The 15,404-nt window shown below is 39.2% G+C and overlaps 1 protein-coding gene across 2 annotated transcripts in view; it reads right to left on the bottom strand.

Annotated features, from left to right (window-relative positions):
• Window positions 1-15,404, bottom strand: part of FBN1 (fibrillin 1) — a gene marked incomplete at its 5' end in the record, with an annotated part of 157,900 nt that overhangs the window by 9,597 nt on the left and 132,899 nt on the right. For both annotated transcript variants that reach the window (XM_082322558.1, XM_082322557.1), the window contains 16 exons: window positions 659-775; window positions 1,696-1,818; window positions 2,040-2,165; window positions 2,756-2,962; window positions 3,516-3,641; window positions 4,260-4,391; window positions 4,816-4,938; window positions 6,581-6,700; window positions 7,066-7,182; window positions 7,919-7,984; window positions 10,370-10,519; window positions 12,533-12,658; window positions 13,115-13,234; window positions 13,510-13,638; window positions 14,041-14,157; window positions 14,927-15,052. In XM_082322558.1, coding sequence (XP_082178684.1) covers window positions 659-775; window positions 1,696-1,818; window positions 2,040-2,165; window positions 2,756-2,962; window positions 3,516-3,641; window positions 4,260-4,391; window positions 4,816-4,938; window positions 6,581-6,700; window positions 7,066-7,182; window positions 7,919-7,984; window positions 10,370-10,519; window positions 12,533-12,658; window positions 13,115-13,234; window positions 13,510-13,638; window positions 14,041-14,157; window positions 14,927-15,052 — 2,025 coding nt within the window. The remainder of the gene's footprint in view (window positions 1-658; window positions 776-1,695; window positions 1,819-2,039; window positions 2,166-2,755; window positions 2,963-3,515; window positions 3,642-4,259; window positions 4,392-4,815; window positions 4,939-6,580; window positions 6,701-7,065; window positions 7,183-7,918; window positions 7,985-10,369; window positions 10,520-12,532; window positions 12,659-13,114; window positions 13,235-13,509; window positions 13,639-14,040; window positions 14,158-14,926; window positions 15,053-15,404) is intronic.

The raw sequence follows: 15,404 nt of genomic DNA on the forward strand, positions 1-15,404 counted from the left end.
TTTTTTACTTTGCACTACAGAAGGAGAGCTTACATTACCTTCTTCATTTGAAAACACTAACAAGAGCTATAGGAAGGGAAACACTCCTTTTCTTCACCAAGACTATGGAGTTTGATGTTCTAGTCTTCAAACCCCCCTGAATTCACATCAATGCCACAGGATCATCAGACTGCCACAAGCAGGATCCAACTTGCAGAGCAGAGAGAGAGTTTTGCAGAAAGTAGTTTTGTTTAACATTTCCACAGACATAATGGCTACGTGTTTAAAGGACAACTGCAGAAATGCATGTTTCATGCTTACTGTTTAAAGAAGCCTTGACATGATCTCTAATATGTGTCCTGCAATGAACTACAAAAACAGAAGCATAACTATTTTTTTGCTCAACGGGTAAGAAAGAGTAAGGCAAGAATTAAAAATTGGTGTTTTTACTGTCTGATTCTTGCAAGTGCAAAATTCAAAGACATAGATTATGAAAACAAGGGAAGGTAGGAGGGAGGGCCTCTTTGCATCTTCTGCTCTGGTGGGACTGGGATCAGGACCTGGCTTATGTCCCCGTTTGGTTTCTCAGGAAGCCAATTTCACCTCCTTGCTACTTTGCTTCTGGAATAAGAGTCAGTAATAAATCCCAAATCCGTGTCTACATTCCCACATCACTTACCAATGCAGGCTGTATGATGCTGAGTGAATCCAGGAGGACATTTACAAGTGAAACCCCCAATAGTGTTGACGCAAAGGAACTGGCAGTTGTGCTGCTTTGTTGCACATTCATCAAGATCTAAAAAAACCAAGAAAACATCTTTCACTTACGTTCCCTGTGGAGGATCTGACAGTCAGATGGACTTAGAGAGAAGTGATGGCAAATAAATAACATATCAAATAAAGTCTTTCGAATCTACATCTCACTTTCCACGCTGGTTTCCAGTTCCTCTCACATGAAGCCCCGCATGTAATGAATAAGACTTTGGAGCTGCACTAGTGTCCATACTAACATTGGATTACAGACGCCACTCTCATCTGTCGGAAAGATGCTGTTATATAATAAATGCCCGCTCTCACTGCAGTCAATAAATGGGAAGTCACCATCTTCATGAGAAGCAGTGGCAGATTGCAAAACAGTATTGCACTGAAGCATGCTATTACTCCAAAAGAAATATTTAAACGCTAATGACAAAGTACACTGTCATTTCCCATGCTAAGTTTAGAATTGCTGCTCTAACTTGTCCGGTTTCAGTCAGATCTTTGCTACCAAGATACATAAATAAATGAAATTATAACGAGCATTTCAAAATCTCTTATTCAGCATACCGCAGAGGTGGTAGGTTAAAACTGTTGATGCTGGACAATGCACTGCAAACCACGCTCATCTTTGCATCCATTAAGATACATTTATCACTGAAAAATATGGATTAAACCACCACGCTTACCAAACTAAGACCAATCATATATACTGTTGGTTACGAAGTCTTTTAAGATCTGCTGCCATCAGCCTGCAAAAATTCCTGTGGATCTACTGTTCATCCAGATTATCAAAGAACTGAAACACCAGCTCCATCCTGTGCAGGCCACTTCCACTGTCTTTCGTGGAAATACTCACATGAGTCAAGGATACATATTTACATCATTTAAATGTCCTTGGATTGGTATTTGCCTGTGAAGCACAGAGTTTCTGCAGTAAATTCTTTTCTTGATTTTTACCTTTGCAGCTTCTCCCATCTTCTTGCAGGATGTACCCTTTCGGACATGAACACTGGAAGCTCCCCTCTGTGTTTTTGCAGATGAAATTGCAAGGTTTTGGGGACTCATTACATTCATTCAGATCTAGAAGAAGCAAAACCAGATACCTTAGTGCTGATAACCAAGATCTGTGATAATGTTTTTCAAAATGCTCAGGAGATATCAGGAGGAAATCAAAATCCCCAAAGCATTCTAATGAATGACATTTTCGTTTCTCATTTTTCAAAATCTTGGTATTTCCTTCTTCAAGTCTTCTCTTAGTAAAGTAATAAACTTTATACACATACACCAAAATGAAAACCTACCTATGCAAAGAGTGCCAGTTATATCTGTAGTATATCCAAGGTTGCAATGACAACGATAAGATCCCCTCTCATTGATGCATTCCCCATTACGGCAGACATCATGAATAACCTTGCACTCATCAATATCTGCAATTAAATGAGGGTTAGTTCACAATGGAACAAGAACGGATTTTATACAGCTTCAACAGATTATTGTGACCTGACATGAAAAAAACCCACACCCTCCATAAAATCAAAAAATTACATAAAATAATGAAATGTTGCACAGATTAAGAAATATGAAGTGAAAAAATATGGAATAGAGCATTAATCTAACTTTCAAACGTAATGAACGAGCCTGAAGTGGAAGCGAACAACCAGAGCTGATCATATATTAGCCTCCATAAATTGAACACCACTTTGCTTTCATGTACACAAGTAGCTCTTAACCTGTCCCTACAATACACTCAAATATGAGAGTGCAAATTCCCATTCGAGTGCATGTCAATCAAACAGCATGCAAAATAACTATCTGCCAAGTTGGAATGGATACCTTTGGCTATGCACCCTCCTCCCAAAGGACTGTACTCTCTCAACATGAAAACTCTCAGAAAATTTTGACTAATACCCAAAATATTTAGGACCTCACAGTGTTCAAATATGCAAAAAGAAAGAGTTTATAATTTATTACTGAATTTGACATTGTGTAAGAGAGCCTTTAATAGAAAAGTCAGTACCTGCTCCATTAGACATGTATCCTCGGCCATGAGGGCAAAGCTTCTTGAAGGCCACGGTGCCTGGGAAGGGGCAGACCTCGCAGTTTTGCCCCCAGCCTCGGCCACCATCACAGCAGCATTCAGACTTGGTGACAGAGTTCCTGTTGCTTGATCCGATTTGACACATACTTTGTAAGACTTCAGTGAAGCAGTAGCCCTCCCTGTTGTCTGGAAGACAAATTATGCATCACAGAGAATCCTAATGGTGACGACCTCCAGAGGGTCATGAGATATTAGGAATTTAGTCAGAAATATAAAAGAAAGGGCATACTTCACCCTGGGACTGTGGAACTGAGAGTGAAAGACTACCAGCAGTAAGAAAGAGAGCACGATGTCTAAGGGAAACAAAGAAGACAGGAAATTCAGCAAAAGGTGGAAGACAAGTTACATTATGCTTATAAAAGTATATGTTTCTGTCTGAACCCAGAGGAGGACTGGCTGAAAATGAGGACCAAAGAAAAGGTAGAATAATTCCCGACTGACTGAAACCCCCGAACAGTCAGCTTTCACAGCGAGTCAACCCAACTGGACTGACTGACGCAGGCATATGGTTAGCATGGGAAGATTAAACTTGCAGGAGGGCACCTACTTACAAAGGCCCCTTCCCGAAGGCATGTGAATTCAAGAGCATGTTTACTCACTATACATTTCTAAGTTTAAGTTCAACCACAGTTTCTGCTGTCAGAGCGATAGTTCATTAGGGTGTTAATGTGTGACTTACCAAGGCATTCATTCTGGGTGTCACTGACAGTGAATCCCTCGTTGCATTCACATCTGTAACTTCCGACTGTGTTTACACAACGGCCATTCTCGCAGATCCCAGGTTTGGTCTGACATTCGTTCTCATCTGTGTTTTTGAAATGATATGACAAAAATCAAGTCCATTAAGTGGATTAATGCAGGTTAGAAAAGTTTGTATGGAGTTCTTAAGCTGTGCATTCTGCCTGTTTAAACTTGCATAATATATTTTTTTTAATAAAAAGACTCTTTTATTCAATTTTCAGAGGAAAGATGACCATCTAGCTCACAATATTGTACATTTTGTTACTATGTTTTCTCTGCAATATATTCCTCACTGGTTTTCAAAATTTTTCATAGGTACAGCTGCACTTCTGAATGCCGTCCAAAGTCTAAAAACAATTCAGATCTACTCTCATTCATGCTAACAGAGATAAACAAGCTTACAGCAATGGGCCCAATTCTCTGCTTTCTTCATTCAGAGCAATTCATCAGCAGCAGTACAAACTGATTGTAAAGACAGCCACATCCAGATTTTTCTACTTGTTGCCCACATGTGTGCACACCTGAACAGTGAAGCAAAGTGTGTATAGCACCAGTAGATCCATTACACAGGTAGCTGTGTAATTCTTCCTCTGAGTTTCTTAACACTTTGTTAAATCCAAAATTTTCAGCTCTGCTGAGGAACTGTGTGTTTCAAGAGCTTCAACACTTCGGTGTTACTTACCCATACAGCCTTCCCCATCTGGTCTGCGCTGATAACCTGGTCCACAGATACACATATAGGTACCAATTAAGTTTTTGCACTCCATCTGTTTTGAGTCACAGTCATGAATTCCTTCTTCACACTCATTCTGATCTAAAACACAACGTTTAGACTTCATTATATAGAGAGACGATTCTGGAAACTCACAACAGTAAATTCTGACTGGAATTTCAATCGTAATCAAACTCTACACATACTTTTATTGTGCTAAACTAACCATACGATATACTAGCCTAGAGCAAATTGATTTCTCCCAAATGCCCATTTTCAGGGCAAGACAAAACCATATCATTTGATATGACCTCACTTTATGCAGATGTATAAGTTTATGGGCAGGACAGGGCTAATACAATCAACTGCATAATGCAAACCATAGAATTTCATTCCAAATTCTTTCTGACTCAGTTACTTCCTGAGATTAAAACTCTGGCCCAATAGTGCAGTGAGTCAGAGCCCTACCCCTGCAGGAACTTGAAATCATTATCTCATAACTGCGAGAGTCTGGTAGGAGCTTTACCTCTGCACATTCTCCGGTCCTCTCGCAGGACATACCCCGTGGGGCACTTGCATTCGTAGGATCCAAAAGTGTTCACGCAGCGGAAAGCGCAGAGCAGAGGGTTCTGAATGCACTCGTTGACATCTGTATTTGGAGCGACAAAGACCATGGTAGAAGTGAAACATGCTTTTGTAAAACTCGGCAGACTTGAGTGCACAGGTTTTAGGTATGGGCAATACCACAGATCCCAGTTTACTGAGGGCTAAATTTTAATAGTTGGGGACCCATGGTTCTACTCATTATGGATATAGGAGCAGGCACCAGGCGTGCCAGGATGTTTGCACAGCTACCTGAAGTTTCAATATCTTCAATGGCAAGCAGCCAATGGAAATAATTTCCAGATCTATGCTGCCAAAATACTGAGTTAAAACTGTACTTATTCCACATCTAGGCTCAGTTTTTATGACTGGTTATTTTTAAATTCTAGATGCACTAATTCAGCTTCTTTGTACACTGAATTCCATAAAACAATATGCTTACTAGAAACATGATTTTGAAGCGCATTTACGTACACTCTGTGCTACTTTAGTAATTACTGCTATGTAATGATGTTCATACACTCTGCTAACTCCTCCTCTGCAATTTGAGCTTTCGCCCAAATTCCACAGGGATGTGAATGAAGCTCTAACTGTATATAAACCTAATGCAAGCTGACGCAAAAATAGAAGCATTCTTTTGTATGGGTTTGCAAACAAATAGATTGTGGCGGATAATTTAAGAACAGCTGTGTCAGGTCAGAAGAGTGTGTCAGAATGTCCTAGGACATTCTCCTCTCTCTGGGTGTAACAGGAGTATTAAAAAAAACCATACCATGTATGCAGAGATCTTTCCCCTGATACAGCCTCTCAATTTAAGGACTTCCACAGCCAAAAGCCACAACCAAATTATCAAGCTTAATTTCTACTGATGGATTCCCACATAAATTTGCACAATCTCTTTCTGGGTCAATTTATACTTGCAATCTCACTAATAGTCTGCAGCAAACAGTTCCACAACTTAAGTAAGCATCATGCATATAAAAATGCTTGCTTTTGTTTGTCTAGTATGTTCCCTCTGTTTTTGGTACCTTTACCACTTGCCGCTTTATAAATTTAAATCATGTATCTCTTCAAACACGTTTTCCACACTGAAAAATTCTAGTCTAATTAATTTTCTGCATGTCCCTTCCATAACTCTCATCTTCCTTACTCCTCCATTCTTTGTGCATTTTCAAATTTTTATTTTTGAAATGAGACACCAAAGCATGAAAAATATTCAACATAGGGGTATCATGGTAATTGTCTAGTATTGTATTTATATTTTCTGGTTTGTTCCCTGTTTCTTCCTTAACAAACCCAAGCAGCCCATTTTCTATTTTCATCATCCACAGTGACTCTCTTCACTCAAGGGTCATCTAGGAGGTAAGCAAAAACCATATGCACAATAAGCAGCATTTCTGGGGACTGTCCTGGAGAGACTGTACCCCAACATGCTCCTCTCCAGGCAGTCCCTTAGCAGATACTACCTGAAAGCCTGTTCACCCAACCTCCAGTTACAAAAAGGTACCACAGTTCAAGGTGGATATAGGAAGAAAGAACTTATCTTTCTGTTTCAGGTAAAGATGCATTGTTCCAAATGTCCATATTTTTCTTTTTAAGCTGCTTTACTCTCCTCAATTGTTTCCGAAACCAGGAAACTGTTTCAGCATACAACTACAATGACAGTCCTTAACACATGGGAGTCTCACCTTCACAGGTCATCATCGGTCCAGGCTCAAATCCCTCAACGCAGGTGCATTCAAAACCTCCCACCACATTCCTACAGGTTCCATTTCCACACGGGTTTCCAACAGCACATTCATCAGTGTCTGCAAGCAGTTAAATTAAGGCAAGAATACATAGTCATACTCATCCAAAAAGATATAAAATCTATGTTGTTGATGTACAACCAAAAAAATACAAAAATACAAAATCCAAGAACTTAAATTATTGATTTAGACTCACAGAGTCCTAGCATAATTTGGGATCGCTAGAGGTTATCTGGGCCAAACACTCAGCCAGAGCAGGACCAACTTGGAGCAGATTGCTCAGGCCCTGTCCTGACAGGTTTTAAGCACCAGTGGGGATGGGGACTCCACAACATTAGAATAACGTAACCCCACTACTCCTTAATGCCATACTTAACAATTCAGAAGATTCTTTAAAATGGATAATGAAACACACCTACACTTACCCACACATTGCGCTCCTTGTAGGATGTAACCATATGGACATTCACAGCGGAAAGATCCATCTGTGTTGATACACTGCCCAAATTTACAGTTATCTGGATCAAGGCACTCATCCACATCTTAACCAGAAATACAAATAACACAGTAAGTGCAATTGGCTTCATGTGCTTTTAGACTTCTCTCAAAGAACAAGTGTTGTTCTGGTGAGAAATATTCCTGAGATCACAAAAAAAATACTAATATTTGAATTTTGATATATTAGGACAAAGGCACAGAATTTGTCTTGCAGGCCAGCTTTCAGAATGCAGAAAAGAAACTGATTCTAAATGTCAGATAAAAAAAACTCTCCAACTGGGGCTACAGGGAGAGGAGCAGATATGAAAAGCAGTAGTCATCCAGCGCTCCTTAAATTAAAACTTTTGCCAATAAGGCTGAAGTGCTGTTTGTCTTGGGAGAGAACAGAATGTACCGAAGGGATCTGGGAAACTGTGGTTTGTACTTCTGGAGGATTAAAACCATTTACTGTAAACAGATTACATGTATTGTATAAGAAAAGACAGGTATGCTATGTGACCCATTCTCTAGATCCTACATAAGTTTCCTAGCAAGTCTGCTCAGCATAAATTAAGCCAAATATGCTACTCTAAAAGAAGCTTAATTTCTGATATACAAGATATTCAAGCTTGTATTTAAAATTGGTATAAATAATTGAAAAAAAAAGTATAGAAGTTTCCACAATTAGTGGCTTTTGGAAATAGTTGCAGAGGTGTTATTCTCAATTGAAAGGGAGTATGGGTTATAGGTAGAAAATGGCATACTCATGCAACAATGGCATTGCACAGTTCAGGCACTTACCAAGTCTTGCGTCACCAGGTCCAACAAGGATGCCAATTCCAAACGGACAAATCTGTCTGAATGCCTCTGTAAAAACAAAAACAAAACAAAAAAATCCCCCATATGTTAAATTCTATCTTGGTGATCAGCATTACCCATGAGCTACACAAGTAGCCACTGACACCAATTCATCCTCCTTATGCTCAGATCTAGAAATATAGTATGTAGATGTGTAAACTTGTAATTGAATCTTACATTCATGTAAAAACTGTATGCTTAGTTTACGTTTCATCTGATCTCCTGCATGTATATATGTAAAATCCTGTGAATAATTAGCGTTATTTAACTTCCTTTAAGGAGCAAATTAATGTAATATTTCCATTTTAAAAGTATCAATACTAGTGACTGCATTCTTTTCTGTTGTAAACGAAAGATTTCCTACATTTTCTGAAGAAGACAGAATTTAATCTGTAGTCACCAGTTAGTGGCTCCTTAAAGCATGCCAATCTCTAGTTCTACAATAAGTAATAATTTTCTTATAGGTAGGCTGAGAGCAAAATTTCTGGGTTCAGCTTAGAGTGAAGTCGTCATTCAGTTTCCAAATCCACAAGGTTTCTGTGTGATTTTTGAAGATTTAAAGATGATGTAATTCTTTTGAGAACAAGTCACTCTTTTTTTTGTTGCAGAAAGCGTGTACTTCCTTACCTGTGCAAATCACCTGGTATATTCTTGGCATTAGAAGAAATAAGAAATCATAAATTTCCACTCTGGTGGACCAAAATGCAATGAGGATGCATGTAATCATAAAGGGCCTTCAGCTTTAGAAACTCATCTAGTTTTGAGTCTGACACACAGACAAAAAATACAAGTCTTGCAACTGAAACTAACCTTCCACCTCTCCCCTCTAAATCATATCTTGAGCAGACGGATGGACACAGGACTGTAATTCAAACCATCTCAAGATGCTGCTGAGCATATTCTCTACTAACCATGCTCAGAACATCACAGAACCCTTGACAAGATTTCACTTTTTCTTTTGCAAATTCAGTAGGCTGCAAAGAGGTTTACAGTGCAGCAGTACAATACAAATATAGACATAACAAATGTTACACTTTCTTTAGTTGAAATATATTAGCTGATCTTTGCTGAGGTTGAACAAAATAGAACTAAATGTAGATGCACACCTGCACTGAAAGCAACAAAGGGTCTGGCACACATGCCTAGGCTCTGAGTGGGAAACAGCCCTGTGCAGCTGGGCAGCACAAAACCTGCCTGTTACTCAAGCCTTCAGAAGGAGACTCAGGTGGCACATGTCCTTGAGCTTACCAGCCTGCGTTCAGACAGCAGATGATGGAGAATATGTGTGAGATGACAACAAAGTATTTTTTTTAAACAAAGAAACAATTCCACTGTCCATGACATGCCAAGACATACATTTCCCAGACTCAGATATCTTAAAGCTATTTCTTTTTTAAAAGATGAGAAAAATGGCCTTGATATCATCCTTTGAGAACAGTTTGGACTGTGAAAAATATATGTACTGACACTTCAAGGAAATGATGTGATGTATACCATGCTTTTCGAACTGACTTTGGTTCAAATGCTCCAGGGCAACAGAATGAAACATGCACAGGCAATAAGCCTAGTAGGAATATGACAACTAGCACATCTGATTCTCTTTTCTTTCCTTGGCTTTTGTGAGGACTGTCTGCAAAACATCTACAGGACTTATTAATGAAATGAACTGTATTAATGTATTGCTGAAACCAGTAATGCTGTTAACCACATTTGTCAGCAAGAATTAAAGTCTGTTCAGCAACTTGCACCATGATGGTACAAAGGCCTGTTGACTTGCTTGATGCCTAGTTACTCAGTTACGAAGGATACTAACAAAGGTAAGTGTTTCTTTAGCAACAGTCCAGGGAGGCTTTCCTTCATCAAGGCCTGTGTTTTGTCATTCCTTGCTATTTTTCCAAGTCATTCATATTGATAAGATTGCAAATTTATATTTTTTTAATAACAAAATGTAGTCACAAAATGTAACAGGGTGATTCAGATGTGGATCTAGTTTGACTTTTTTTTTTTTTTTTAATTAGATTTCATGTTTGTTGTGCCCCTTCTTATACTTGTTTACAATAAGATGTATTCCATTTGTGTCTTGCAGGTATTTCCACTCAGAGTCTATCAACGACCTACTACTTTCCGCTTTCAGTTGTGACACCTCCAGAGCAAAATACTCAGCACCTAATCATACTAACAAACCTATAAGCAAACAACAAATATGCTTGAGACGGGACTATGCAAGGAATATGGTTGTTGAGAATGTAATGGCATCTACTTTACAGAGAGCAATGACAACTGTTAGACACCTTTGGAAAATTATTTTTCCTAATTCCTTCTTAGAAGAATCCCAATCTTCTTTCAGTTCTGAGAGGCTATCATAACAGTACGGTAAACCAAGTCAATACGCACCATCTGCTTCCTCTGGGCAGAGTTCACAGGGATCTCCCCATCCCTGTCCCTTCAAGGCACAGCAACACTCTTGTTTGGAGTGGTTTCGGGACTTCGGCACAGAACATTTTCCATCTTCAAATTTGGTAAAGCAGTAACTTACTCTCAGATCTGCACAGAGAAAAACTTGTTATGAGCAGTTAGGGTTACTTTGGCACAGTTTTCACTTAGAGGTGTTGACTGCAAAATTACAGGTGGCCCCCCCGACAAAACACCCAACTTCCATCTGAGTCTGTCAAGAAGGACCATTATTGTCTCTGACTGGGGAAGATCTGAAGAGGGAGGGGAGCTCTCTACCACAGTAAAGGAAAGCCATGGGATGGAGTGTCCTACTTCAGTCATGGAAAAGGAGGGGTTTTTCTCTTTTGTCCAGCAGAGATGGAAGGGCTGTACTCCCCTCTTATGCTCACTCTTCTTTGTAAAAACTGAATATTGGCTTAATTTGTTTATATTCCATTATTAGTAAGAATCACTTGAGTCAAGAGATTTTAATCAACTTGCAATGATAATACTGTGTAGTGTTAAAATGAGAGGCAATTTTCAATAGCGCTTTCCTTCCTCATTCTCCCCTGAGGTACACACAAAGAAAGAAAACTGGCCCAGTGGCACTACATTTTACTTCCTTAAGCTGGGTAACCAGGATGCTGGAGCAGAGCTGAGATCACAGACCACAAGCATCCAGCAGGCAGAGAGCTGGCAGCTCCCTGCATTGGCAGGGGGACAGCAACAGGGCAGTTGTGGAAGCAGCTGCTCATCCAGTTTTCTGGCTGCAGCATCAATGCTGGGCAATGTCCAGATTTTACAAAAGTCCTAGGTAATGGGAAGTTTTAAACAAAACTTTGTTTGGCCTGAGATACTTGAAAAAAACACCCAGTCTTCTTCAGGGGATGGGGGGAAGCACACTTAAAGTTCACACAGACAAGTGTGCATTTTCCTCTGACATTATGTATGAAACAGTGGTCTGTTTTCATAAAGGAGAAAAATAGGCTGTGGGTTTTTTTATGATTTTGTTTCTTGGGATTTCTTTGTGATTTTGTTTTCCTTACCTGAAGAAAACAATACCCTCAGATGGAAGAAGCCTCATTTATATAAGCTACAAAAGCACAGCTAAAACAGGCGTGCTGCTTTCTTGAAGTTAAGTAACTGTGCCAAACTGCATGGTGGTTTGGAGACTTGGATGAACCTTTACTGCAGGTTGGATTAATTTTTACCAAAAACCACAGTTTCATTTAGCCCACTGTGAAGTGAAGAGCTCACTATGGTGTCAACAAGCATCACCGTTCTGTGCCAAGCATAACTACAGAGGTCCTTATAAAGGTCTTACTCATCAGTGGTTCCCACTGTGCACACTGTGTATAGGACATTTAATGATGTGTCTATTTAATAATTTCCAAAGTCTTTAAAATAACTCACTCCTTAATTTGCTGTGCTTGTTCTTTATCCACAAAATAAACTAACCTGTGGCTTTTCATTACTAGATGTTCAGCTTTTAGCATCTGATCTCTGTCTTAGTGCCCATGTTTAGGCTCTGAACAGTGTATGCGGTAATCTAAAAATCAAAAGATGCTTCAGACTTTTCTAAGCAGATAGTTACTTATTGTCCACACAACACTGTTTGCAAATTTCTTCCATCAATCTTTTTTCCACCCACACATCTGTGGAGAGGAATAGCATATAACAAGTGCTATGGAGAATTTGATAAGTGCTAAGAACAGCCTTATTCCTGGAAATGCTGCCTTTAGCAGTGCATTGCAGTAGTCTCCTTCCTGCCTGTATTTGTGCTCCATATCCATGTCAGACACGTCACAGTCTATACAGAGTCCAGGTAGCCTCAATGTTTCTTCCAGGGGTGCAAGAAAGGGCTGTAGAGCAACATAATTTCCTCACTTAACCTGGTGCATTTAACATTATCTTCGCCCCTTTTATTGCAATATTCTCTTTAATGACAAACAGATGTTAGGGCAAGACAGAATCTGGCCCCAACTACAGAATTATCATGTTTTCCTTGTGAAAAACACTGTTTGAGTCCAGAGTCTCCTCATTATATTAGAAACAGGCAGCTAATAAGGCTTTTATAAAACATCAAACAAATTCTGAAATGCCAGAAAATAGGAATGAACTTACCTTGGCATCGCCTTCCTGTGGAAGACAACACAAAGCCTTCTGGACACAGGCATTTGAAACTGCCTGGAGTGTTGCTGCATGTGCCCAGGGCACAAATTTCTGGTTGTTCCACACACTCATCAATGTCTGTAAGAAAAGTAATTAAAGAGATGAGAAATAAAAATGTCTACATTGGCAGCTGTACTACCTAAAATGTAACCTTACATCATCACTGATATCTAACAGATTTGAAAAACAAAAAGGTCAAACAAAAAGGAACAGACAGAAAGAGGAACAAGAAATCCAGGTGCAAAATCTAGGGTTAGTTTTCAAACCCTCATGCAGTGGGCAAACCTCAGCAACGTACCAATCAACCACATAGCCTGGGATTAGATTTTTCTTGGGATCAGATCAGGTAGTTCTCGTTCAAACAAAAGTCGGTGAAACTTTTTCTGGGAAGTGAATGACTTACTAGTGGCTACAGTTCAGAACTGTATACTGCCACAAAAGACTAAACATTACTCATGTTTAGCCACGGAAGAAAGTGGTAACAACTGCGAATAGCTAGGAAATGGGAGAGAAGAAGGATTGTTCTATACACACCTTCACATTTGTCATTCTGCAGGACATATCCAGGAGGACAGATACATCTGAACGACCCATCCAAGTTCTGACATGTGCCTGGTGAGCATTTTCCAGGCTCCAGTGCACACTCATTGACATCTAAAAGAAAAGAAAGACAATTTATTTGAGATAATTGCTGTTATCTCAATAAATTGGTGGCTGGGGCTGCTTTAATTTTGATTCCATCAAACTGATGGTGAAACTTCCCAGGAGTAGGATAATAGTTCCCTTCTCATCCTCTTGTCATTGTTTTCTTCTGCTAGGTACAACGATGATAGCGTGACAGTTCTCTCTGACCTCTTCTACTGTTTTACTAAGAATATCTCCTCAAGGTTTTCTGCACTTTTTTTCCTACCCTAAAAGAAAGCACTCACCAACACAAGTCCTTCCATCCAGAGCCACCTCATAGCCATCATTGCAAAGACACTGGAAGGACCCGATCGTGTTCACACACTGACCGTTCCTGCACAGCATTCCATTTCCACTTGCACACTCGTCCACATCTAAAAAAAATAATGTTGAAAGATATATAACAAACACCTGGAATAAGTGAAATAGGCGAGATTTCTGTTTCCACTGTATTGGCACAGTAACTGATAATACATAAATAATCCTGTTTCAAAAGCAAGTGAGGGGAAAATACCAATATTGGTCTATGTTGTAAAATTGTCAAAGCACGAGCAAAAAAAGGAATGGTATACATCACAAAACATTTAAGTGGCTATAGAAAAGTGAGGAGTGCATAATCAAAGAGGCCTTTTCAGACTGAAAAAATTGGTTTTTGCCTTTAATCACGCAGACCACGCGAGGTGCAATCCTAACTCAATAGAGAAGATGGTACTAATGGTACTTTCATTAGAAGTAGAAAGTCTTAGAAACATGTAACTGGTCTCAGCACTCCTTACCTATGCAGTCATTGTTGTGTGAGAGGATGAACCCCAAATTGCAGCGGCAGTTGAAAGAGCCAATGGTGTTTCTGCAGGTTCCATTGCCGCAGGCATCTCTCTCACACTCATTAATATCTACAGAGGGGAAAAAACAAACAGCAAGAATTTTATTCACTGATGGGGAAAGGAAAGCCTGTAGCTATCCCACAGGCAACAGAGTGACTAGAAAGGAAAGACTGTCATATCTCCCAAAAAGAAGATTTTACACAGGTTTATACACTTGATATTAACATCTACAAAAATAATCAAAGGTCCAACAATCATGTATCTTACTGTGGCTCCCATCTCACCCTTCCCAAAAGAATTCTAAGCTATCTTTAATCATAAGCGTTCTGAAATCTCCTCATCTTGCTCAGACAACAGACACTAAACTAACAGCTGTGAACAGGTTAAATACAGAATTTCCTTCTTTATGAAGATGACTCTGTTTCTGAAAAGGGCACTTTTCTGGCAAGAAATCTACCCTTCACTTACTCTGTTAACAAGTAGGCTGTATACAATTGCTGTATTGCAATATTCAGCTATTAAATTTCTTGCCTAAAGGAATAAATGAGACAAAATGCTTCAGAAAATTCTAAGAAGAATGGAACAATTTCCTGAAAAATGAAAGCATTAGCAGCTCATTAGACAGGATATGTATTTTTAAAAGTTCACTCTACTGTAATGAGATGTTCTTCATTCATTATCAGCTTCCTAATTGCCAGCTATGGTGGTTTTGCACCTTTGCCTGGTGGTAAATGGCTCACAATCTCAGTTCTTGTAATGCAACTCCTTATGACAGAGAGGATAGACTTAATAACTATCTTAATGGAAGCCCAAGTACAGCTTAATTTGATATACTTGCCTATACACATTGTTCTGTCATCATTGGTCTTGAATCCATTGTGACAAATGCAGTAGAAACTTCCAACAGTGTCAATACACTGCCCGTGGCTGCAGATATTGGGAATTTCTTGACATTCATTCCGATCTGAAAACAAAGAGGCACAGTGAAAGTTAAGGCCTCTAAACTACAGGGCTGGAAAGATGCATTAGCTGGAACCATGACAGTTAGAATCCAGTGCACGGCCCTGTTTTAAAATAGTATTTTTAATTTATTAATGACAAAAACATTACTAACTAAATCTCAGAAAAGGGGCTTTCTACTTGTAAATTACCTTTTCCAACATTTGTGGAGCTGAAAAAAATTTAGCGTAAAAATTGTATTTACCAAACACAAATTCTTGCTGGAAGGAAAGCATATCACTATGGCTTTGAAAAGCAGAATTAATGACATTAAATTGTATGGGGAGATTTCTGAGTGCTCTACATTGACTATGCAG

This window comes from Platalea leucorodia (genome assembly GCF_965183815.1).
Source record: "Platalea leucorodia genome assembly, chromosome: 9".
Classification (NCBI taxonomy): domain Eukaryota; kingdom Metazoa; phylum Chordata; class Aves; order Pelecaniformes; family Threskiornithidae; genus Platalea; species Platalea leucorodia.